This window comes from Aotus nancymaae, unplaced genomic scaffold (assembly GCF_030222135.1).
Source record: "Aotus nancymaae isolate 86718 unplaced genomic scaffold, 86718_ANA_hifiasm-v0.15.2.pri h1tg000111l, whole genome shotgun sequence".
NCBI lineage: Eukaryota > Metazoa > Chordata > Mammalia > Primates > Aotidae > Aotus > Aotus nancymaae.
Genome location: NW_026988526.1, coordinates 121779 through 148207, shown reverse-complemented (window position 1 = coordinate 148207; position 26429 = coordinate 121779). Strand labels below are relative to the sequence as shown.

The window sequence follows — 26429 nt, the reverse complement described above, 5'->3', positions numbered from 1 at the left end:
TTATCGTGGCAAATTATACCATCTGTAAGGCCAACAGTTCTGTTTGTAGGGCTGCATTTTTATTTGCTCTGATGCTTAACATTTTCTTTGATCACAGATCAATTTGATACTCTCTTGACATTGTATATTATCTACTTGGAAAAATAGGCCTTTTTACATAGCCATACACTTCTGTAGTTTTCGAGATTCAAGGATTATATTGGGTGCCTGATGTATTACCCACGCTAGGAATTAAGCAGTTATTTCTTTATTGGGTAATAAGATATTTAACTGTCTACCATGTACTGTGGGCCCGATGCTGGATGTAGGACACATATCTGGTGCCAGTTCTTTACTAAGCAGCCAGGTGACCTTGGGGGCAATCCTTTACCTTCCAAGATCTAAGTTTTCTATGATATAAAATTAGAGCATTTTAATGGATGATCCCTAAAGTTCCTTATAATGTTTTATTTATTCAGTCGTATTCTAGACAAGGAAGGGAATGCACAGTCTAAACATCCAATAAGGTAGGATGGCGCCTAGAACCAGGCAAAAGAAATAAACAAAGAAAAAAAAATGCCCTTACTAGGTAATTTGAAGATCAGACACTTAGGCAAAAAGCAGTGTCACCTTGGTACAAGTATACTGCAGCACCAAGCCTGCTTCTATACATGGCATTTGATATTAGAATAATAATTAATGATGTTGTTAATCTTTTTGGGCTATTCTATGGTTATTTTACTTTATTGTTGGGTTGCTTTTAAAGTTTTTTTTTTAAATTGAATCTTTTTCAACCTAATACTTAATGAGTTGAGTTACTGTTTCTGGAGTGCAAGAGGTAGGAGGAGATGTATCCTGTGTGAGGAAGCTATGAGTGGTATTTCACACAAATCCTTTCAAATAAATCAGATTTAAAGTGTTTATATTATTATAGGCTGTACTGAAAACATTTCAAAGTGAGTATGTAGCCAAGGTATAAGATGCAGTCTGAAATCTTTTGTAAATGATTTACCAATTTTAGTTCCCCTCCCCCCACTTGACTTGGACACGGGAATAGGGGAAATGCCACAATGTTCCCTATTAATGAATTTCCTTACTTAAAATAATCTTTTTTTTTTTTTTTTGTAAGAGACATAGTCTTGCTCTGTTGCCCAGGCTTGCACTGTTTAACAGCTCACTGTAGCCTTGAACTCCTGAGCTCAAAAGATCCTCCCACCTCGGTCTTCCAAACTGCTGGGATTACAGGCATGAGCCACCATGCCTAGCCCACTTTAAATAACCTTTGATAACTATATTCTTCACATGTATGGTAATTCTTGTCCAACGTATTATAGTACTTGTTACTCAGTTTTGCATCTTTGACAGTATCATGAGACAAGAAGAAAAATTTCACGTTTTAAGTCCTTTTAAAATGATCAAAGATAGTGATTGTTAGAAAGATTTGTAGTTTTCTGTATAGGACAAAACCTTAATCGAATAACTGCTTAATTAAAGTGTGTATGCATTTAAAATTTGATGGATACAGGTGTCCATCTGTTTAGTCTCCTGTCTTATTTAACCTGGCCTTCATGTCATATTCAGCTTGACGTTCCCATAACAGTTCTAGCCCATGAATTTCATCTTTTCCTGGCCTGTCAGCCCTTATTTTAAAACTTTAGATGCTGTTTTCCTCAGGAAAGTTAAGATTCTTTGGTCCTAACCCTTAAAGGAGTCCTACTTGTCCAACTTTATGGTTTCTCTTGGCAAAGGAAAATTTGGCTGTGCACATACACTGAAAATAAGTTCATCCTCTGATAGCTATTAACTTTGTGGTAGGGTAATACGGAGCAGCATTGCAGGGTATCACAGGCAAAGTAACAGTCTTACTTACAAAAACTGAATGATTGGTGAATTCTGAGGCAGGAAAACTCAGACTGGGAATTATCTAAATAAAGTGTGACTTGGACTGGGTCTTTAAAAATTAAGAAGGGTAGAACTAAGATAAAAGTAAGGGAATTATTAGGGAATTCCAGGCAGAGAGGAAATGCTACAAAAAGCTAAGATAGCAGAAAATACGTGGACTCTTAGGTAACACTAACTGGATTTTACTTTCTTAATTAAGACATTTTCCTTTGTACTGCCATTGTTTGTATTTGTCTTAAAATCTGAGGTCAGGAATATTTTTACTGCTTCATGTTTGGATATGGGCCATAGTTGATATTCACAGTTGACTAGGTATCAACAAATATTTCAGTTATTAAGTGAATAAACAAATGAATGCAATAGTTAGCAGAAAGGGCTGCAAAATACTAGGAAGGTTCCAACAGGAGAGAAAGGATTAATTTCAAGAAAAACCTCATTTATCATTATTTAGTGTAACAAATGCATGCTTTCTCATGAAAAAGCACTCTTTCTTAATGAAATCATATTTAAATTCTGGAAAACAATCTTTGCATTCTGTTTTCCTAATCAGCTACGTTGTACTAATAACACTGGCATAATTTTTAAAGAATTAAAAAAAATGCTCTGCCAAATCTGTCACTCAGAAAGGGTTCAAAGCTTAAATAGTTCATGGGAACAATTTGCTAGTCTAGAGAATTCTTCCCATTTTGGTCAGGGCCTCCTATGGAGAGATTTATGTGTAGTGTATGTCAAGAGACAAAATAATCGCATTTCTCTGCTATCCAATGACTTGGACGTTTGCTGAGTACAGAAATGCACCTTTAAGCTTGAGAAAGAAAAAGAGAGTCTGCCCTGATCCAATCATTTTGAAAAGCCATGCACACTGAAGCTGGGACCAAACATAATAACAGGATTTAATTGCTAATGCTCTAGAGGCAATGTGTCTCTTTATGTGTTGACCTTTAACCCAAACTTGGGAGGGTAAAAAAGGGGAGGGAAGGATTTCCTTTCCCCTTCTGCTTACTGCCCCCAACTCCCTGCATCTGATCTTGTCTGCCTCTAACCCAGCCCACATGCCTCTAACATTCAACTCTCCACTTCCATTTCCATTATTTACTTCCAGCTTTGGAGCCAGGATGAGAATGAATAGAAAAACAGAAAGGAAGGTGGGAGGAGAATAGAAGGAAGTCTGCAAGCAGTTGACAGCTGCTTAGAAGCAGGGGACAGAAGTATAGCTGCTGAAATGAGAGCTGGACTCCTCGTCCCCTGATGCTTCTCCCCTACTCTGTAGCATTTTATGATATTTAGGCCTTTTCATGTGTTTCTGTTCATTGCTCCATTCCGCCCTTTCTGGTTCCGTACTTAAATCATTTTCTTCTCGATACCTTCAGCTCCCATTTTCCTCTTCCTTGGTTACTTATGAATGGCAGCATTTCAAGCAAGTGAAATTCAAGGCTCTACCTATTACACACCTGGGCTATGACTACTGGGCAGCTAAATGTGGCTGGAGAAAAAATATGCAGATTGGTCTTGCTGTAAATATATGACTACTACCCTAAGTCAGCCCTGGGTGCTGCTCAGCAAGGTTACGAGTCCATTCAGTCTCCTGCTCTTTTACAAACCTTCCACAACTTCTTTCTCTTCAAATCTTTTACCACACTGGCCTGCTTTCTGTTTCCAACATGCCAAGTCCATTCTCACCTGAGGGCCTTTTCATTTACTCTTCCTCCTGCCTGAAGCCACCGCACCCAGCCTCCTCTAACTTTGTTTCGTTTAGCAGTTGCCACCATCTGGTGTTCTCCATGTTTTGTGTGTATGTACTGTCTCTTCCATCCCCCTGCTAGAACTAAAATTTTTTGAGAGCATGAATTTTGTGTTTTTTCATTCTTCTATACCTAGAGCTTAACGTAATGCTTTCTAGTACTCCATACATATTTATTTAATGACTAAATGGATGCTTGCTGGCTTTTGAATATCTTCTCTTCCCAATTGCCAAACCTAGAATATTCCTACCCTACCCATCCTTCCATGTATAGTTTTTTGTATTGTGCCCCTGGGTTCCAAGTCCAGATTTAGTGCACATCATCTAATCATTGGAGAAAGTATCTTTTATTTGGCCTGTCCTGGGAAGTCGAATGTGCTTAAGCATTTTGTACTTGTAGTCTCACAGAATGGAGTCCTCAAAGAGAGTTTTATATTTCCCGATTTGTTTAATGGGCCCTAATAGAGGAATTGGCTTGTCCAAGATCACTAAGCTAAGTGTAGTTTAAGATAAATGTGAGTTGAAGTTGTTTTGTTTTTCAAAACCCTTGCTTGGCATTACTGGAGATACCCAGAAATAGGTAGAAACTCATGATGTCATTACCTGGCTCTGTCTTTTCACTTATTGCATTTGTGGGCTGACACACCACCTCATGGGTACTTCATTTCTGTTCAGTGAGACTTGCTTAGGTAACTTGGCAGGATTTCTCAGTATATATTTGTTCTCTTACTTCACATGTTTTCAAGAAGTGAAAAAAAAAGATAATTAAAACACACCATCTGTACCATACTGCCATATATCTTGACCCTCACCTATTCAGTAAGATAAATGCACACTCAATTCTATATAATTGATGACAGTTTGTACTCATGTCAGCAGAGGGTAACTGACATAGAAATGTTACTTTCTCATAGTCATTGAGCCTACAAGCCTTCTAGAGTTTATTAATCTGCCTCTAGGCCAAAGCTCCCTCTAAACTTTTCAAAACAACTGGTTGTCTTCTTATAGCATCATCCATTTCACCGAAATACTTGAAAGACAATAATTTTTTTTTCTCATTTACTTCTCTTTGTTACTCTTTTGTAATATACACTTTGGGATTCAGAAATGCAAATTCAGATTTGAAAGGTGTATACGGATTTGTCTTCAAGTTCTTCTACCTCTTGAAATAATGAAAGCCTGAATAGTGGGAGATATAAATACAATATACAGAGGGTAAATACTCCAAAAGCAACACAAACCTTCCTTAAATTAGAGGAGTCCCGTCTTTTATTGTGACATTTACACAGTGATGTTTGGAGTCTAAATCACTTAGGTACAGTGAATCTTCACATCCATTGTGTCCCTGAGAGCACCAGCTGCAATACCCAACATTGAGCAGACACTCAGCAAATCATAACATGCAGGGAGCATAGAGCAGATGCTCAGCAACTTTCTCAGTGACCATGAAGATCAATGTAGAGTGAATTAGTAAATTAATAATGGAGCACACGTTTCTATTAGTTTTTTTTTTTTTTCTGTACAACCAGTTGCTTGGCACCATAGTTCATGCTTCCAAATCTGACAGAAGTGGTGCAGTTTTGTGAGTGTCTGGCTATCCTTTGAGTCTGAAGTGTTGCACTAGTAGTTGATAAGTCAAATTGAACGGTTTGAGTTTGTAGGTAAAATGAGAGAAATGGATGTTGGCTTTCATAACTTTTGAACACAGCTGTCATCTATGTGTTTTGAATCTGGTGTGGGGGTGGCAAGGGAGGAGGAATGCTGAGGTTTATTTTAGGCTGCATGGAATAGTCACATAGTGCACTTCAATGGAGTCTTGGGGAAACAATACATTTTAGTTTAAAAGACTCTCAAAGCAAGCAATCAAGGCAGCATAACGAACAGGATTTAAGCTTGAGATGTCCTAGGGAAGTAGGCAGTGGTCAGACCACTCAGCCTGTACATCAGCAATATGGTTCTTAATCTTTACTTTCCATGCTCAGTGGGCTCAAATAAGCCTCCTTTCATCTGGAGTGAAATGTAGGCAGGATTGACTGTGAGGAAGGAATGTCTCTTAACTGTATTTTTAAGGGCAGAGAGAAGAAATGTCAAGAGGGTCTTAGATTATTTCAACTACCAGTAGAAAGAAGATAATAATTTTTGATAAATACAGATGAGCTGGGATTGTAAAATTTAAATAGGCTGCAAGTGGTTCTATGGTTGCAATTTCTCTCAAGTTGTTGAAATAAAAAGGAACAATTAAGACTACCTTTTTTGTGGAGAGGAAATTGTTTAAATCCTTACTTAGCATCTACAGTAGGACAGTGAAATATAAATTATCCAGAGAACTTAAATTTGTGCTGCGCTGGAATGTTTTTATGGCCCCATTTCTACCACGAAAAATATAATCATTCTCTTACTTGGATGCATATGCACTTTTGTATACGAACGGATGCCATCCCTACTTCCCTGAACATAGGTTGATAGATGAAATACTTTATAAAACAAAAATCTCATTAATTTATGTTCCACCAATTTCGATATGTTGATAATTTGAACAGGGACTGAACAGAAGTTTCCTGCAGTATTATTCGTAATGACAGGGTTTGCTTAAGCAAGTTAATAGCACAGAGAAGATTCAGGAAGAATATTTAACTATTGAGGAGGAAACAACTTCCAGCTAATTCTTGGATGTATACTTTCTGATGCAAATATTTGTAGTGCTATCTGTTAACTTACTCAGTAATTCACATTGGCTCCAGAGTTGTTCAGAGATTCTGATTTTCCGTGACTAAATACATCTGATTCTTTGCCACTGGTTTTGAATACAGGGAGCTAGCTCTGGTTAGGTGGGCCTTATGGCCAGAGTTGGCTGCAGGAGCCTCACTAGCCTATATCTGATAGGTAAGAAGTTGTTCTTCTTAAACTTTTGTCAGTAGGCGGGAAGAATGCAATGATGTTCCCCAGTGCCAAGTGAAATGTAGGAACATAACTAGATTTTGAAGGAGGTAGATTGATTTACTTTGAGTGGCCCATATATGAGATCCTCTAGACATCAAGGAAGATTTCATCTGTTCCTGAGTTGAGGGCCTCTTGGTGCCTTCACTTTCTTATTCACTTATTGTAACTGTCCTGTGGAGTCATTCTTTAACATGAGGAGTAGTGTATTGTATTCATGCACTTGAGACTCTATTGAGTATACTTTTTCAATTATGTACTGAAAGTCTTCCAAGTGTTTCATGATTTCAATTGAAGTGGAGAAATTAATCAGAAGGGAGCCCAATATTTTGGTGGAAACTAGATGTAGTCTATGAGTGTGGAGTTTGAGTTTTGTCCAAGCCAAGCATTTCTGTAATAGTTTAAATAACACTTCTTGATTTTTCCCATAGTGATTTTGTCTTGGGAATCAAGACTCTGCCTTCATGCAACTGCGGAAGGCTCTCAAAAGGTATTGATCTCATAAATGAAGAGGTGGATATCTAGAACCTGAACTAGACTCTAGTATAAAACCAGTAGTAGAAATAGGATCATTCTGTATAGAGAACTAATGAACCATTTCTTTGGTGGTGTCTCCACAGCTGAACTTGCAAAACAGATTGGAACTTCAAGATTATCAATAATCGAAGATAGGTATATGAAAACATGGCTGCCCAAACGATAAAAGGTTTTGTCCAAATATGGAATCCCAGGACTGCTATGTCTAAATCAAAAGCAGCATTCATTGGAACAATGGAAGGACAGAAGAAAGTTAGACTGGTGCTCTATTTCAAAAATGGAAAATATGTGACTTTTCTGCTAACTGATAATATTCGAAATGTAGTCTTTAGATCCTATGGAGGAAACCAAAATCACCTGCATTTAACTTTTAAAAATAATAAATTCTTGTTTGTTAAAGGATTATCCTCCACAGATGCTGAAATGTTGAGGATACTCCTGGATAGATTTCACCAAAAGAAGGTTTGGCCACCTGTGAAACCTGACAAAGGTGGGAGTGTCTTTCCTAGCACAACACCACGGAAGAAAATCAACAAAACTTCATTCCGCAAAGTTGGTGAGAAATCAAGTCACAAATCTTTTGAGAAAGCACAAGGTAGTGGGACAGTGTCCTTCAGAGGATGCCTTTGCTTAAATCAGAATCGTCAGCACTTACTTGTGGAAAGTTATTAGAAAAGCAAAACAAGAAGAGGAAAATAATGCTCTTGTCTAGCTCAGAGATGAATGAGGAATTCTTGGAAGAAAATAATTCTGTAGAATGCAAGAAATCCAAGCTAGATTGCTTGAGGTGTGTAAGCTACAAACAAGAGAAACAACGGAAGTTAAAAGAGCTAGAAGAGAAAAAGAAATTGGAATGTGAATCTTCATGTATCGTTAATAGTACTGTAAATTCTTACCTAGATGATATTGGTCTCCTTCAAGCGCTCACTGAGAAAGTGATTTTGGCATTTGTGTTACAACCAGGGTATAGTGAGGATTACTCAAAGTGGGATAAATTAAAACTATTTTTTGAATTGTTTCCAGAGAAACTATGCCACGGCCTCCCCAATTTGGGAAACACCTGTTATATGAATGCAGTTTTACAGTCTTTATTTTCAATTCCATCGTTTGCTAATGATATACTTAATCGGGGTTTCCCATGGAGTAAAAGTCCTCTTAATGCTCTTACCATGAGTTTGGCACGACTGCTTTTTTTAAAAGATATTTATAATATAGAAGTCAAGGAGATGTTACTTTTGAATATTAAAAAAGTCATGTCAGCAGTTGCAGAGGTATTCCATGGCAATGCACAGAAGGATGCTCATGAGTTTTTAGGTCACTGTTTAGATCAGTTGAAAGATGATAACACAGAAAAACATGACACAATTTGGAAGCCTAAAAGTGAAGTTTCGGAATATCATTTTCCTAAACAAGTTTTTGCTGATGATCCTGACACCAATGGGTTTTCTTGCCCCATCACTACTAATTTTGAGTCAGAGTTGTTGCACTCTATTGTTTGTAAAGCTTGTGGTCAGGTTATTCTCAAAACAGAACCGAGTAATTACCTCTCCATCAACCTTCCTCAAGGAAGGAAAGCATTTCCATCATCTATTCAGTCTACTTTTGATCTTTATTTTGCAGCAGAAGAGCTTGAGTATAAGTGTGCAAACTGTATGCACAAGACTTCTCTTCCCATTTGACCCAGCAATCCCATTACTGGGTATATATCCAAAGGATTATAAATCATTCTACTATAAGGACACATGCACAGGAATGTTCATTGCATCACAGTTTACAATAGCAAAGACCTGGAAGCAACCCAAATGCCCATCGATGATAGACCGGACAGGGAAAATGTGGCACATATACACCATGGAATACTATGCAGTCATCAAAAACGATGAGTTCACTTCCTTTGTAGGGACATGGACGAACCTGGAAACCATCATTCTCAGCAAACTGACACAACAACACAAAATCAAACACCGCATGTTCTCACTCATAGGCGGGTGTTGAACAATGAGAACACATGGACACAGGGAGGGCAGCACTATACACTAGGGTCTGTTGGGGGGAAATAGGGGAGGGACAGTGGGGGGTGGGGAGTTGGGGAAAGATAGCATGGAGAGAAATGCCAGATATAGGTGAAGGGGAGGAAGGCAGCAAATCACACTGCCATGTGTGTACCTATGCAACAATCTTGCATGTTCTTCACATGTACCCCCAAACCTAAAATGCAATAAAAATAAATAAATAAATAAATAAAAGATGAGAGAGAATCAAATGTAAAAAAAAAAAAAACATCAGATCTCATGAGACTCATTCACTACCATGAGAACCACACAGGAAAGACCCACACCCATGATTCAATTACCTCCCACCAGGTCCCTCCCATGACATGAAGGAATTGTGGGAGCTAAAATTCACGATGAAATTTGGGTGGGGATGTAGCCAAATCATGTCACTCACATAACAGTATAACCATGATGTTATCTGAAGTTCCTGAGAAATCTACTGGTATCATTATGCTCTGTTCAAGTGACAGGTAAATCCACATATTCTCGCCACACTTACAGCCAACCTTCAATCCATGGAAGGGATCACATTGTCTTGGGTTGGTCTCCTTCTCATTCTCACACCAACTCCTCACCTCTGAAGCATCCGACCTCCTACTGAATTTTCCCAAGGGCTTGAGTGGGTTCAATCACAGCACTCCAAAATATATGTCCAAATCCTAACCCCCAGAACCTGTGAATGTGTCCCTGTTTGGAAAAAGGGTTTGACAGATGTAATTAGTGAAGTGAGGTCACAGTGGATTAGAATAGACCCTACATCCAGTGATATGTGTCCTTCTAAGAGACAGAAGAGGAGACACAGACACAGAGAAGGCCACATGAAGATGGAGGCAGAGACTGGAGTCATGTGGCCACAAACTCAAGGATGCCTGGAGTGCCTAGGAGCTGGAAGAGGAAGGAAGAAGCCTCCTCCAGAGCCTCCAGAGGAAGCACAGTCCTGTCCACACCTTGATCTCAGACTTCTGGTCTCCAGGACTGGGAGATAATACATTTATTTTGTGTTAGGGTACCCAAATTTTGGTACTAAGCTCTAGGAAACTCCTGCACTGTATATAATACACTTCCTTGTGTACATTCTACTGAATGTTTGCATGTGGTGGGGGTGTGACATCACAATGCAATGAAAACCAATAAATACTTTTTTTTTAGACATAGAGTCTCACTATGTTGCCCAGGCTGATCTCAAGCTCCTGGCCTCCAGTGATCCTCCTAACTCAGTCTCTCAAATTCTGGGATTACAAGCATGAGCCACAGTGCCTAACCCAAATTTATTTATTTATTATTATTTTGTAATGTTTTATAGGAATGGGGTCTTGCTATGTTGCCCAGGCTGATCTGAAACTCCTGGCCTCATGTGATCCTCCTATTCCAGTCTCCCAAAATACTGGGATTACAAGTAAAAGCCACTGCATCTGGCTAAAGTAAAGTTGATGCTGTTAAAAATATCTATCCCACTAACTCCATCAATTACCTTTGCTGCACAAAGTGCCTCCCAGCCAGTGTTTCCCAAAGGCTACTCCTGTTGTCCATGGATTTGGTCCCAGGATCTCTCCTCTCCTGTCCTCCTCTTTTCTCTCTATCCTTCCTTCTCTTCTCCTTCTTCCTCTGTCTCTCGCTTCTCTCTCTCTCTCTCTCTCTCTCTCTCTCTCTCTCTCTCTTGCTGTTTCTCATCCCCTAGCCCTCCTCTACAACCAAACCACAGTCATTTATCTTGGAGAACTCCATGAACATCCTTGATTTCAATGACTTCTCAGAACCCTCTGCTAAGAACTCTTTGAACACAAAGCAGCCTCTTAAAATATGTTAAACGTTTAAACTTGGCTGGTCAGGTGGTTTACACCTGTAGTCCTAGCACTTTGGGACGCTTAGGTGGGTGGATCACTTGAGGTCAGTAGTTCAAGATCAGCCTGACCAACATGATGAAACCCCATTTCTATGCATGCCTATAGTCCCAGGTACTCGGGAGGCCGAGGCAGGAGAATCACTTGAACCTGGCAGGTGGCATTTGCAGTGAGCCAAGATTGTGCCACTGCGCTCCAGCCTGGGAGACAGAGCAAGACTCAGTCCCCTCTCCTCGCCCAAAACAAAAGTTAAGCAAAAGGTTCTTTGAAGAAGTGGTCAACTCTCCTAGGAATTAAAGTGACCTCATTCTTCTCAGTGACAATGATAAGAATGCACGATTCAGGAATTTTCCTCCCTATTTTTTTTTCTAGTGGCCCTACATTTTATGGCAGCAAATATTTCCATTTCTCCCCTACACAAACATATTCAGCATCCCAGCTAACTCTACTTCTTTGAAACTTCTGTTGACTGACAATTGTTTCCTAAAATATATACATAACTATCTTTATTTCTTTGAAAACACCAAGTTCACTTTTTGACTACGGAGACATCTCATAGTTTAATGTCAGTGAATCTCTTCTGTTTTACAAATTTGCATTTCCTCCTATGAAACCTTATGATCACGTGGGTGATCTCATGGTCTTATCCTCTTTTAAACTATTCCTAAATGTCTATTCTTTCTATTTGCTTTTAAACTTTTTTAAAAAAGTTTATTCTTAAATGTCCAATGCATTTCCTACCTCAACATTATTACAGTCTTGTTCAGTGGGAAATGGACTTTCGATACATTCTCGCCAAGCACTTGTTTTTTGTATCAATAAATACAGGATGCAATTCAATAACAGTTAATCTAGACACAATAGGCCTTCAGTAGTTTCAAAAACAAACTGTCATTATCACCAATAAATATTCTTTCTGGTCAGATATACAAAGACAGAGAGATGCAGCAATTGTTTCAGAGACTACGATTCTGTACCTTCTAATAAACTCCTCGTAGGACGTGATATCACTTGGGATAAAGAAGGTTAAAAGTACATTTTCAAAGAAAACTGATTTACTCGACTATGGAGACTAAGCTCTCTAGGGTTAGATAGAGTTGGAAAATTAAGACTGGGCTCAGTGGCTCGTGCTTGTAATCCAACACTTCGGGATGCCAAGGCAGGAGGATGGCTTGAGCCCAGGAGTTCAAGATCAGCCTGGGCAACATAGTGAGACCTTGCCTCTACCAAAGATTAAAAGCGACAATAACAACCAAAAATGGGCAAGTGGCACATGTTTATAGTCTCAGCCACTCATGAGGCTGAGGTGGGAGGATTGCTTAAGCCCAGGAAGTTGAGGCTGCAGCAAGCTGAGATATCACCACTGCGCTCCAGCCTTGGTGACAGAGTGAGACACTCTCTCAAAAAAACAGAAAAATAAAATAAAACAAAAACAATGGAAAAGAATCCAATCAAATAAAAAGAGAGTTGGAGAATTAAAATCAGCACTGTAGCACTGTGCAAAAGCATAGGAGAAAAGTTCAGAAACACACAGAGACCTCTATTGTAACTTATTTAATTGTATAAAAAGCATTTATCAGGCTGGGCATGGTGGCTCACACCTGTAATCCCAGCACTTTGGGAGGCCAAGATGAGCAGATCACCTGAGGTCAGGAGTTTGAGACCAGCCTGGCCAAAACAGTGGAACCCCGTCTCTACTAAAAATTAAGAAGAAAAATAGCTGGGTGTGGTGGCATGCGCCTGTAGTCCCAGCTACTCTGCAGGCTGAGGCAAAAGAATTACTTGAACCCAGGAGACGGAGGTTGCAGTGAGCCAAGATCGTGCCACTGCACTCCAACCTGGGCGACAGAGTGAGACTCCGTTTCAAAAAAAAAAAAAAAAAAAATATTTAGCAGTACATGTAGGATAGACTCAGATTAAATGCTAGAATAAAAAAAACAGATTTATCAAGAAGAATATGAAGCAATGCTTTCATGCTGCATGCAATCATAACATTCCCATAGGGGTCTCTCATGGAATAAAACTTGTAACTTTTATTCTAAAGTATGGTTGTAAGATGATCAAAGGATAACCAAGTCTTCTCAAGAAGACAAAGAATAGACGTTGAGTGCATTACATTAAATAATATATAGTAACTACATATCTCCATGACTTTAGACATGGGTCCAGACACTCTCCAACAAATATCTCATCTTCATCAAATCCTACGTAGAATTTTTAAAAAGTCATTTCTACATAAATACTTCTTGTCCTGCAAACCACGCCCACAACTCTTGATCTCTATTAACACCGCGTACTTGTTTGCTTCCAGAAGGGACGATGTCTAAGCATCTGGGGCTGACAATCCCCAGTTTCGAGCATTTTAGAAGTAACATTAAAGCAACAATGATAGATTAAATGCTGTCCCCTGGGTCCAGAAATGATGCTCTTGACACATTCAGAATGCCTGAGATGACATTTTTCTCCTTGATGTAGTGTTGGGATTGCATGAAAGACTGATCTCTTACGGCCTTTTTTTTAATTACCCTGTATACAGCAGAGACTTTTAAAATATGAGCCTGAGCAACAGACTAAAGCTCACTGCTATTATTCCTATGGGATTGTTTTCATCAAAACCAAAGACAGGCAGACCCTGTAGAAAAGTGAAGCTAATGCAGAGATGATCAACAGAAAGACAGTATCAAAGCATCCAAAATATAGTAAAAATGTTCTCCTTATGCATCCTAGCTGATGAATTTCAATAATTCTCAATTATGAAGAAATTGAAATTAAGTTCTTTTGCTCTAACTAAAACAAACATCCTGGTTGTGTACAAGGTGGTGGTGTTTGTGGTCTATGGAATTGATGAGATACTTACACATTAAGATTCCATAATAGTAAACAAGTATATGGTTATATTCTGTAGTGTGAGTTTTAGCATATGTAATAGATTTGTTTAGTGATAAAGTAGAAATCAAAGATAAGAGGGAAGATTTTTCTCACATATTAAAAGCAGATCCTGCCAGGTATGGTGGCTCACGCCTGTAATCCCAGCACTTTGGGAGGCCAAGGCGGGAGGATGGCTTGAGCCCAGGAGTTTGAGACCAGCCTAGGCAACAAATCTTATCTCTACAAAAATTTTAAAAGTAAAAATTAGCCAGACATGGTGATTCATACCTGTAGGTCCAGCTACTAGGGAGACTGAGGAGGAAGGATTACTTGATGCTGGGGGGTTGAGGCTGCAATAAGCCATGATTGCACCACTGCATTCTAGTAGCCTGGGTGACAGAGCAAGACCCTGTCTCAAAAAAAAAAAAAAAAAAAAAAGCTTCAAAAGTCTGTATCTGTATCCCCAAGTGGGAGTCCAAGAAAATCGTCCTTTTAAGAAAGCAGAATTGCTTCTCCCTTAATACTCTAGATTGTATAAAACAATCATGTGCACTGTTATAATTTCAGATGGGGAACTACAACTCTATGATATTGAGTTGTATTTATTCAAAGGTATCTCAAGGAATAATGAAAATCCAAAGTCCATTTATTCTTTTTCTGTAAATACAGCAAGCCCAAGATAGATGAGCTCTTACATTTTGTATGTCTTGTTACTTATTGTTAATGATTTAAAATTAAAAGCAGCACAGAGGAGTTACACCTATTTTTAAGTGTAGATTCTCTCCTTTCTCATACAAATATTCACTTACACTATGATTGCATAATCACTGGGAGCAAGTCATAATAGTAAGGCATGTGTAGAGAGTTATTATCTTATGATTGTATGTAGATCTTCTCTTCAGAACATTGTGCATAGACTCAAACACATTAACTAATTAAACAAATACTCTATATTTTATAAATAAACCGAAATTAAGCAGGTTATGTTTTAAGACTTGAACACTCTCTAAGAGTTGACCTGGAAATGGAGATGGGTTTTTGTATATTGGACCTTGGATGTTTTATGGTGGTGACAAAACTTTAGAGCATTTATTGTCCTATATAGCATTCTATTTTTAAAAAAAAAAAAAATCAGATTTGGAAGTTCATGTGCAAATTAGTTACATGGGAGTGTTTCATGATGCTGAGGTTTGGGGTACAAATTAACCTGTCACCCAGGTATTGAACATAGTACCCAATAGGTAGTTTTTCAACCCTTGTCTCCCTCGCTCATTCTCCACTCTAAAGATCCCAGTGCCTATTGTTACCATCTTTATGTCCCTAAATATCCAAAGCTTAGCTCCCACTTACAAGCGACAACATGAAGTACTTGGTTTTCTTTTTTTGTGTTTTTCTTTTTACAGTCTGGGCATTGTGTGATATTCAGAATGTACTTAATTACCTTGAAGAGTATTGGCATTTGATGCGGCCTTACTACAGATCAGCAATACTAAATTTATACACCAGATAGGAAAAATTCACATATATCCAAAGAATACAAGCACGTTTGTTCAACAGAGGTATTCTACCCACTTGGTTTGGGACACATAAAATATAAACACAGAGCTATTTGAAGCTTTAACCACTTGGTTTGCCCTCCAGCAATAAGAAGGGATAAAGCTTAAAAGAATTTAGCAGCCCCTCAGTTCGTATTCAAGTCTGTGTAAAGCACTATAAGACTCTTGTAAAATTACCATGCCCTAACTCTACCTTGCTACTTAAAGAGGAGATTTTTGCACAGGGAAAGCCTGGAATATGATCTGAGTGTGTTGTTAGTTTTGAAGGTGGTCATTCAATGCAATGTCCTCTTTGCCTGTAGCCTCCCATCAGCCACAGCACTCAATGTCCAGTGTCAGTACTAGAAATGGGCTGCTGTCCACTGGCCAAGATGCCTCAAACTGCACATACAACTTCTTACCCAAAATAAGGGCAGCCTGTCCCTGCACACATTAGGTATCTGACTCAAGAGTTCCTTGCATGAAATACCAGTTTTTTCATAAAATACAGGCTACTCTTTCAAGGCCATAAACGTAAAATAGAAATAGAATTGCATTTCATTTCTCTAGTCACCCTCACAGTCTTCATAAATATACCAGAATGTCAGATGAGCATCAGCGCCAGGGAAAGGCAATCTCCAAATGGAAAACATCTAAAACGGGTGATCAGGAGCTTCCCAACAAGCTCTAAGGAATTGGGTGAGTGGGCTCAAGCATGTTCATTAAGAGGCAAAATGGCAGAGTTTAATAAATATATGACCTTCCAAGGACATTTGGCTGGTAAAGGAAGAATGCCTCAAGTGAGCATGCACAGAATCTTTAGTAAACACCAGGAGCATGCTCACCTCCCAAATGCTAGCACGTCACTGCACCTGCAGACAGCCCACCCCAAGGGAGGGATCAGGAGAGAAGTGATGCAAGACCATCGAAGCATGCCAATGTATGAAACCTCAGTCAAAAGGTCAAACCGCGTACTTGAATCTCTCAAGTTGCTCACTTCGCCCTCTTCCAACTATGCTTTTCTTCCTTTCATTCTTGCTCTAAAGCTTTTTAATAAACTGTCACTCTTACTCTCAAACTTGCCTCAGTCTCTCCTTCTACGTTGTGCCCCTCTGTTGAATTATTTCTTCTGTAGAGGCAAGAATAGAGGTTGTTGCAGACTCATGTGGATTTCCTATCACTAACATATTTTGCTGTCATGTAACTTGGATACCTTCCACTGCTAATATACTGATATGGTTTGGCTGTGTCCCCACCCAAAATTCATCTTGAATTGTAGTTTTCATAATCCCCACGTGTAGTGGGAGGGATGTGGTGGGAGCTAATTGAATCATGGGGACGGTTTTCCCATCCTGTTCTTGTGATAGTGAGTGAGAACCCGCAGAATCTGAGGGTTTTATAAAAGGCGTTTTCCTCTTTTGCTGGGAACTTCTCCTTGCTACCACCATGGGAAGGAGGACGTTTGCTTCCACTTCTGCCATGACTGTAAGTTTCCTGAGGCTTCCCGAGCCACACTGAACTGTGAGTCAATTAAAACCCTTTTCTTTATAAATTACCAAGCCTGAGTATGTCTTTATCAGCAGCATGAGAATGAACTAATACACATACTCACAGCCATATAGGATTTATAAGTCTATTAAATACATGCCTTGTTTCCCTTAAGTTGTAAAATAGGATTTCTCAAACGTCAATGCTGTTGGTGTTTGAGGCTGTGTACTTTTTGCTGTTAGTGGCTGTCCTGGGAGTTACAGTATGTTATGGCAGCATCTCTGACATTTTTGCACTAGATACTGGTAGAACATTCTCCCCATCACTGATGAGAACCAAAGACATCTCCAGACATTGCTACATGTTCCCTGGTGAGGAGAAGCAAAATCACCTTTTATTAAGAGCAACTGTTGTCAACTATCAGGATTGTAAGGACTATATTTTATTTAGCACTGAATATACCCAAGACTAGAGCACAGTCTGGTTATAGTAAGTCCTCAATCAATATTTATTACCCTAAACTCAGTAAACTTAGCAATTAAAAAATCTCTCAAAATAGCAGAGAAGTCCCTGGACTCTCTACCATGTAAAGTTTCATACATCATTGCTGTCATTTCAAGAGATGATGGTTTCTAGAGACAAGAATGTTGTATAGGTCTAACCATGGAAAGGTAATGTGAAATCCTCATAAATCTTAATTATTACAATAGGCAAAGGCAAAGAAAGAAACTCCCACATCTTAGAGGAAGACACAGCATTTATTTTTATTCCATAAGTCAGAGTTTAGGAGCAGAAGAGACTGATTATTACCCTGGAGATCCATTTGACATCGATGAGAGTCCATTTCATTCTCTTTTTCTTTGGATAAACAACCACTAGTGCATCTTCCATTCAAATACTTTTTCTTTAATTATATGTCCAGGATGATAAGGCCCTGGGAGAGTATAAAGCCTGCCTCTTTGCAGACCAAATTGCTCTCTTAGCTGTGCAATTTTTCTTCTCTGCAGAGGTGTAGACAGGATCACCTCATCAGTGCTTGACGATTTCTATTTATTTCCTTTCCTACATAGAGATGAGGAAGAAAATGGGATCCTGAAGTCTGATCCCTGGCTGCTAGCAAGAAAAACTTTGAGTTAACTGTACAGAGAAATCATCTCAAGATGTGTGCACTAAATTGGCCTGTGACAGGTTTTCATGTTTCCTTCAAATGTTATGTTTAGAATTTCATGGTCAGAGAAGGCTGTATTTCAGTGCAGACCCCCAAAATGCAGAAGGCAATGATGGAAAGATTGAAGGGGTTAACCACCCACTCTGCAGAGAGACTAATACAGCAGGATGCCCAGCAGCAAAAAACAAGACTGGCTACAGTTTTGGGTTCAATTCTACATGAAATGGAAAACCAATGGACACATTTTGCATAAGGGAAGGATGCAATCAGATGTATGCTTGACACACATCTCCTTGGCTGCTCTGTGGAGGGCAAATTTTGCTATTCTGGCAGAAGAGAGACCAGGTGGAAGCTGAACACATTTGGGATTAATGTCAGGTGAGAATGAAGTTGAAAATATGAAGGAAGTGGGTTGCCTTTTGGAAACAGAGCCAATGGAACTCCCTGATGCATTAGGGTTAGGGAAAAGATGAATCTCATATAATTCTTTCCTTGTGGGCTTTGATGACTAAGTGGTGGCATGTACACAAATAATAAAACTGGAAAAAAAGGCAGTTCTGGAGAATGGGAATCAAGAGTTCTCTTTGTAGCATGTTAAATTTGGATGTATATAGATAATAAAATTGAGATAACAGTCAACATCTAGACTTGAAATAGACTTTTTAAGAATTTTTAAATATTAAAAAATTAAATACTAAATATATACTTTTTCATTTAATGTTTTTATTTTTAGTTAGTGTGGTGACATAATAGCTGTACATATTTCTGGAGTACATGTGATGTTCTGATACAGGCAGATAGTGTGTAACAATCAAATCAGGGTAATCGGGGTATCCATCAGCTCAAGCATTTATCATTTGTGCTGGGAACATTCCACTTATATTCTTTTCATTATTTTTAAATATATAACAAATTGTTAATTATAGCAATCCTATCATGCTAATGGCTACTAGATTGTATTCATTCTATGTAACTATATTTTTGTACATTAGAAAAAATGAATATAATAGTCACAACTTCATAGAAATTGTGGTTCTGTTTGTGCGTTTGTGTGTGTGTGTGTGTGAGTGTGTGAGCACGACCCAACTGAGCCAGGAGCTTCCTCCGCCCGAGGTGCATGTGAAGGAAGAGCCAGTGAGCGAGCCCGACCCACTGAGCCAGGAGACCCAGCTGGAGGATCCACTGAGTGACGTGATCACCATCTCCACCACGTCTCTCAGCGACGACGACTAAGTTCAGGCCCAGCCACCAGGAGACCTGCAGATCTCACCAGCGGGGGGGCGCCTCCATGCTGATGTCAATAAATCCAATGTGTTGCAAAATGATCCCAGTGACTGTATTCTCTGATGGTGGGGAGGGAGGGAGGGAGGGAGGGAGGGAAAGGTGGTGTGTGGGGAGGAAGGAAGGATGGGTGGTGTGTGGGGGGGATGGAGGGAGGGAGGGGTGGTGTGTGGAGGGAGGGAGTGGTGGTGTGTGTGGGGAGGGAGGGAGGGAGGGAGGGAGGGAGGGAAAGGTGGTGTGTGGGGAGGGAGGGAGGGAGTGAATGGTGGTGTGTGGGGGAGACGAAGGGAGGGAGGGAGAGGTGACGTGTGGCGTGGAGGGAAGAATGAGTGGTGTGGGGGGGTAGGAAGTGGGGTCCTGCGAGGTCGATGTCAGAGGGACAGGTCACAGCCGGACAGGAGGATAAGGATTGTGTCATGGCTGAGCACTGGAGACAAATTTCCCCTAAACAGGATGACCCCTCGTCTTGTAAGGTTTCCTTCTTCATGCAATCTTGCTAGCTCATACACCAAGTACCAAGAATCAGATTCTACCTACTTAGGTTTCATTGTACAAAACAACTTTACCTCATTCTTACCCAAATCCTATCCTTATATCTATGTAACTGGGCTCAACATAAAGTATTCTAGAAGCTGAAAAAATGGAATTTAGAAACCATAAGTGTTTCTGTTTTGACATTTGGCCTTAGACTAATTGCCTTTTCATCTCTGGATAAAGTTTAGTTTTCCATCCATGGAGGAAGTATGTTCCTCTTATTTCTTCCACAGAATCTCCTCTATCTCCTTGCCATGAAGCTGAGCATTCTGTTCTCTTTTCAACATCTCTTCAAAGATCTCATTATGCATGTAAAAGAAGATGTACCCAGTGGAACGCCTATCCTTCTGCATCTGGGCCTCCTGGATACGTAACACCTTCATATCATTGTAAGTGAGCCAGGTCTGCTTCTCAAAGTCATAGGCATCACAGATATAATGGCCTGAATTTAGAGTCTTCCCAAGATGGCTGACAACACTAATGAGCCGGTAGGTGTGATCTCCCTTATTGGCATTTATTTCTGTTTCCTTAGCTTGAGATTTTACCTGATCTAAAATGCCTTTGTTTCTAGGGTTCTCATTGGAACCCAATGCATGCAAGGAATTCCCGTTAGGCTTCTGGAGGTTTAATTTTGTAGATCGTATGAGATTCTCTGTGTGCCCCTGGGCACCTGGCTTTGGAAGGCTTTGGGGCAGTGCCTGCTGAGGAACTTGCTCACAGATTCTCTTACTATCATAATTCTGAGTCTGTTCAGTCACTTTTTGGAATCCTTCTGGAACGCTGATATTTTTATCTTCACAAAAATCTTTAGTAGGATTGAAAACCCTATCAAAACCTGCAAACGTACTCATTTTTGCGTATTTCTTTTGTTTTGGATTTTCAGGCACTGCTTGAAACGGAGCTTCTGGAAACGGAGCTTCTGGAAAACATGCGTCTGGGCTGCTGGCAGGTTTATCTCCAGCTTTGTGGCACTGAGAAAGTGAGACGTCTTCCAGATATGCCATTAAGTAAGCTAACGGCTTGTTTCCAGTGAATGCTCGATCTCCTGAGTATACAAATTCCGGCTCATTTGGTTTTGACTTCTTCCCAATATATTTTCGCTGCTGTCTTCTGCTTGCCCCTTTAAAGACCGTCTGGAATTTTTGTTGTTCAGACATCTTATCAGATCCAATGTATGCAGCCAGGATATCTTTGGATTTCTTTGTTGAAGGCCGTGATACACTGATGCTTCCAGCAGTCATCTTTCGAATAACTTTTAATTCTTGGAAATCCATAATGTCTGCATCCTCACTCAAGGGAAGAGGTGGTTTGGTGTCTTCATTGCAATGAGAAGATACCGTTAAATATTTGGAAATGATGACTTCCTGGTCATTCTTCTTTAATGAACAAAACTCATTCAAGCTGTAGCGTTTCAGATGAACATTTCTAGGTCCTTGAGGAATCGCCACACTGTCTTCCACAATGGTTGCACTAATTTACACTCCCACCAACAGTGTAAAAGTGTTCCTATTTCTCCACATACTCTCCAGCATCTGTGTCTCCAGCACTTTCAGCTGGATTCTGGAGCTCTGGACCAGTTCGTGAGAGTCACGTGTAGGCTGCTGGCTGTACCTGCACGTACCCAGGCTTGGTGCACACCGTTGACAGCAAGGCATCCTAGCCTATGCCCTCGTGCACGTCTGCAGGTGTGCACCCGCCATGCACACCCGTTTTGGATGTCCTGAGGCTGCACCACACATAGAGAAACATTTTAAAACTATCAAGTGAAAATAAATACAGGCTGGGTGCTGAGGTTCACAGCTGTAATCCCAGCACTTTGGGACGCTGAGGCAGGTGGATCAGGGAGTCAAGAGATCAAGACCATCCTGGCCAACACGGTGGAACCCTGTCTCTACTAAAAATACAAAACTTAGCTGGGCATTGTAGCTCATGCCAGTAGTCCCAGCTACTTGGGAGGCTGAGGCAGGAGAATCGCTTGAACCAAGGAGGCGGAGGCTCCATTGAGCAGGGATCGCACCCCTGCACTCCAGCCTGGGCAACAGGGCAAGACTCTGTCTCTAAATAAATACAGACAGACTTCCAATATTTAGTTCCAGACCCTAAGGATGGCTTCATATGCTGTCTCCTCACTCTGAAGCAGCACGTTTTAAATGTAGGAGTCTTTTTTTAGTTAAATATATTAAGTATCAAATATGCATAACATGAAATTTACCAATTTAAGTCTTTTTTCTTTTTTGAGACAGAGTCTCACTCTGTCTCCAGGCTGGAGTGCAGTGGTGCGATCTCGGCTCACCGCAACCTCTGCCTCCTGGGTTCAAGCGATTCTCCTGCCGCAGCCTCCTGAGTAGCTGGGATTACAGGCATGCCCCACCATGCCCAGCTAATTTTTTGTATTTTTAGTAGACACAGGGTTCTGCCATGTTGGCCAGACTGGTCTCGAATTCCTGACCTCAAATGATCTGCCTGCCTCAACCTCCCAAAGCGCTAGGATTACAGGCATAAGCCACCACGCTCCGCCTAGAGAGTGATTCTTTTATTTCATATACAGTCATATTAATTATCCCCCCATCTGGAGTTAGGTTAATAATTTCATGCAAAAAAATGAAGTTCAAACAGTAACCTTACTAAATAAAGAGCCAACACAAAAAGAAATTCTTTCATGAAACCTAAGATTGCCAGGGCACTGCATTTCACCAATAAGCTGAATATCATTTACACAAGGAATAAAAGGTCACGTGTCCTCTAAAATCCCACATTTGCTACAGACATTCCTCCTTCTATTCTTTTGTTTGTGCAGTAACTAGATACAGGTAGGCTGAGAGTGAATTAGTTTTCCCAGATGAGTGAGAAAAGTAAATGTTTCCCAAATGCCCAAAGCGAGATTTTATCTGTCATTCTCTCTCTCTCTCTCTTTCTTTCTCTCTCTCTCTCTCTGAGAGAGAGGCAGCACTCTCTTTGCAAGAACTGTAAAAATTGAAAATGATCCAGAAAAACTGCACGGATTGAAAATGATCCAGATTTTTAGAATTTGCCCTCACCTTGACAACGCTAAAATTACAAGCAGCAGTCAACTTTTACAAGATACCCTTATTGTGTAACATTTATAGGCTGCCAAAAACATGTTAAAACTAATCAGATAACAAAGGTGAGGAGAAACCCCTCACCTGCCACGTAGCTAGCAGTGAATACACTTTTTATTTCCATGACATTTTCTGGCAGAAAGGGGTTGGCTTAAGGCGGATCGGACTAACCTTCAATTTACTCGTCACAGTAGGACACTTCGCAAGTGACACAGGTCTTCACAGCGTCCTGGGCAGGATCCTGGTCACAAAACTGGCAGAGGACCTTCTCGGCTGAGGTCATGGTGTTGGCGTCAAAGGCCCGCTCCCGACGGGTCTCACTGGGAGAGTTGGGCCCGCTCACTGATGCTTTCTGGAACCTGTCGATGATGTTCTGTAGAGTGACGTTGCGCTTCAGCCCGTCTAGACCTCGCTGGCTGAGGGTGATGACATGCCGGCAGGTGGGGCACTGGAAGGCGGTGATGGACTCCACAGACTCGTTGGTAGCACAGTGTGATACTAGGATGCGGTGGGCGCAGTTGAAGCAGAGGCTGTGTGCGCAGGGCAGTAGGAGAGGGTCCTCAAAGAGCTCCAGACAAATAGGACAGGTCAGCTCTGACTCCAGTGTTTCCATCTTCAGGCAAAGCTCTCTTGTGTCATCAGCAAAACACAAGGAAGCTGATCAGCTATCTGGAAACAAGAAGGTAAGATTTGATTAGGCACAGGGGGGTCAACCATGGGGGGCTGTCAGCTTTGAATGTATCTCAGAATAATTCCAAACACAGGTCATGAAAGGGTAAGTGTGTGTACATTCCAAATAATTCTCTTTCTATTCATTGGGGAAAAAAGGGCGTAAAAGCATCCTGAGCCATTATACACCAGTTAACATTTTCTCAAAGTTCAGTAACTGAAAGTTGGCAATTTTTTTTTGCAATTTTGTTTTTTAAAAGGCCTCATTGAAAATTGGAAAGTAATTGAAACTGTAATTTCCATAATTTGTATTTAATCACAATAATCTTATTGTGTCAGAGTCAGCTTTTACCTTGCACAGAAAATGAAAATGTAGAAATATTCATTAAAAAAACTAGAGTCTTTTATAAATTTGAATTTATACACTTACATATTAATGTATATAAGGTTTAAGGACTTTTATTCTGCAATACCAAACCAGGTTTCAGAACACTAGGAAAGCAGTAACTACAGAAATAGCCATGAAATATACATGAAATCAGATGTGTGGATTTCAGCAGAGATGATCATGTTTAAGTGTGGGATGTCATTTTACAAAATACATTCCTGAGAAAAAACATTGACTTTCACAAAGACGATTGTGATAGAGGCAATATTTTTGGTATGTGTTCGTTATGCTTCTGAATAATTCCATTGTTTATCCGTCAGTGGGACGTGGGTGGGCAGAGAGAAGCAGATAAAAATATCTGGGGGCTTTTTCAGTGACTGCAGTAAGTTTAGGTACCAATGACTAATATTTAGAGCAACAATTTAGTTAATTAGAACAAGAATTTTGGTGGTTATCATATTCATTTGATAAGTTATGTTTATGACCATGATAACGATTACAGTTGAGAAAGCAATTTAAGGAGGCTTACAAAACTGCTGAGGGACCCCTTTAGCCAAAAAACTCCCATCACGGGCTTGTCACTGTTGCCAGCAACAGGCCAGACTGGCAGGAGGTCCAGCCTCACACTCTGAGTTGTGTTGGCCTGGGTATAACCTCTGCCAGCTTTGTTGCTCCCCTCTAGGCCACCTGAGGGTGGCCCAGCTGCCTGCTCCCCACGCCGTAAAGACCTCAGTGCTTTTGTGAACTCTCGTCTGCCTTCCCATCAAAAAGCGTAGTGGAAAGACTTCCACACAAACCCCAGTTCACTAAGGGTGAAGAGGCCTCATGCTCATTAGCAGGCCTGGGAACCAAGCTGCTTTGAACCTTCTCCCTTTCAAGACCATTAGCAGAGGTCTGTGGAACAGTGATGGGAATGTTAGATGCAGCCCACTGCAGACTGTGGAACAGTGCAGTTCACCCAGTAGTTGGGAGGTTCAAATCACCCACGGGGGTGGGGGTGGGGTGTTCTCAGCCGGATTTATGGGAAGGTTTCACATCCAAAGCTATGTTTAGTGATTCTGACGATCAGGCGCTTGAATTCACACCTCCACTTATTTACAAAATTCATGGTTTCTAGAATACCCTGACCCCTTCTGAAATAACATCCTTCAGAAATAACACGTGGTGTTTTGGTGAAATTAATGCTCATCTTGCTACCAACTGAATGGTAACTGATCATTAAAAGTATAAAGTTTGTCCTGAGCCTGTTAAAAATGAAAGAGCTACTGGCTCCATAGAAGCCTGGCACCTTAAAAAATCCTCAACCATTCACTAACATTTACTACATAGGAAAGAATAAAAGAGCAACTGTGACTTGAAATATTAAAGCTTGCACATCTTTCTACAACTTGCAATGGAAACCCTAGGGTTGCTGTTAAAAGAAACATATCATCCCCACTTGGTCTCAGTCACCTCTTCCTATAGATGGCTCAGAAGAAATGGAAAGGTTTTTACCGATTAATAATTATTTTGGTTAATCATAGAAAAATGTAGAGTTATCTTTAAATCAAAGTTCTTCCACCTTCTCGTCAGAAGCATATAAATCAAAGAAAAAATGTAGCCCTTTTGGTCTGCTTTGTTCTCAGATAAAACAAGAATGCCTACCACTGAATCTCAACAGAAGGATAAGCATCAAATTAGGTCTGGAGAGCTATGATGACTGTATTTTTAATGCAGGTGCCAGGATTCCATCCCGGAGTGGTGTGATGAGAATTTCTAGAAAGGATTCCGCTGGGGGACCTCAGTGGAAATGCTGACATTTAATAGATGTTTACTGTGTGCCAGGTACTGAGCTAGCCGAAGAAGCCAGAATCTTTATCTCTATTATCATGGGCCAAGCCAGCATCATCTCTCATGTGGACTATCATAAGACCTTTCTAAATGATCTCCTGGCTTCTGTTCACTCTTGCCCTTCCCCCTATAGCCTATCCTCCACTCAGAACCCAAGAGCCTGTTAAAACATGACAGAACACGCCTCTCCTCTGCTCTGCTCTGCTCTGTAAGGGCTTTCCATCTCACCCGGAGAGAAATTCACCAGAATAAACCAGCCCCAGAAAACACAGACTCAGACAGTGAGCTCACTTCCTCCCACACTACTCACTGCTCCCTCTGCTCTGGGCACATGGCCTCGTTCTGACTCCTCAAACATGCCAAGCACATCCCAACCCCACTCACCCCTGCAAGGTCTTCAGAATCCACATGACTGTCTGCTCCAGCGTCACCTTCTCTCTGAATCCACATAAAACCAATTCCCCTTCTACTACCATACCACCTACCCATTGTGGCAATTCTTCCCCATCTCAGTTTATTTTTCTTTATAACATTTATCACTGACATATTATTCTGGTTTGTTTATTGCTCCATCTTTCCCTACTGTCCTCAACATTA

At 40.4% G+C, this 26429-nt stretch overlaps 3 protein-coding genes across 3 annotated transcripts in view; 1 reads left to right on the top strand and 2 right to left on the bottom strand.

Annotated features, from left to right (window-relative positions):
- LOC135272554 (transcription initiation factor TFIID subunit 1-like) overlaps positions 1 to 4311 on the bottom strand; it is a 63545-nt gene extending 59234 nt beyond the window's left edge. The window contains exon 1 of the mRNA XM_064370959.1: positions 4226 to 4311. The gene's annotated coding sequence lies outside the window, so the exon portion shown is untranslated. The remainder of the gene's footprint in view (positions 1 to 4225) is intronic.
- LOC135272552 (ubiquitin carboxyl-terminal hydrolase 26-like) overlaps positions 1 to 9133 on the top strand; it is a 50337-nt gene extending 41204 nt beyond the window's left edge. Inside the window, 2 exon segments of the mRNA XM_064370953.1 lie at positions 7180 to 7700; positions 7703 to 9133. Of these exon segments, the coding sequence (XP_064227023.1) occupies positions 7244 to 7700; positions 7703 to 8775 (1530 nt within the window). The 5' untranslated portion in view covers positions 7180 to 7243 and the 3' untranslated portion in view covers positions 8776 to 9133.
- LOC135272555 (E3 ubiquitin-protein ligase Midline-1-like) overlaps positions 759 to 26429 on the bottom strand; it is a 52001-nt gene continuing 26330 nt past the window's right edge. The window contains exons 2-3 of the mRNA XM_064370963.1: positions 23117 to 23614; positions 759 to 4351 (exon numbers count right to left, since the gene is read on the bottom strand). Coding sequence (XP_064227033.1) covers positions 23124 to 23558 — 435 coding nt within the window. The 5' untranslated portion in view covers positions 23559 to 23614 and the 3' untranslated portion in view covers positions 759 to 4351; positions 23117 to 23123. The remainder of the gene's footprint in view (positions 4352 to 23116; positions 23615 to 26429) is intronic.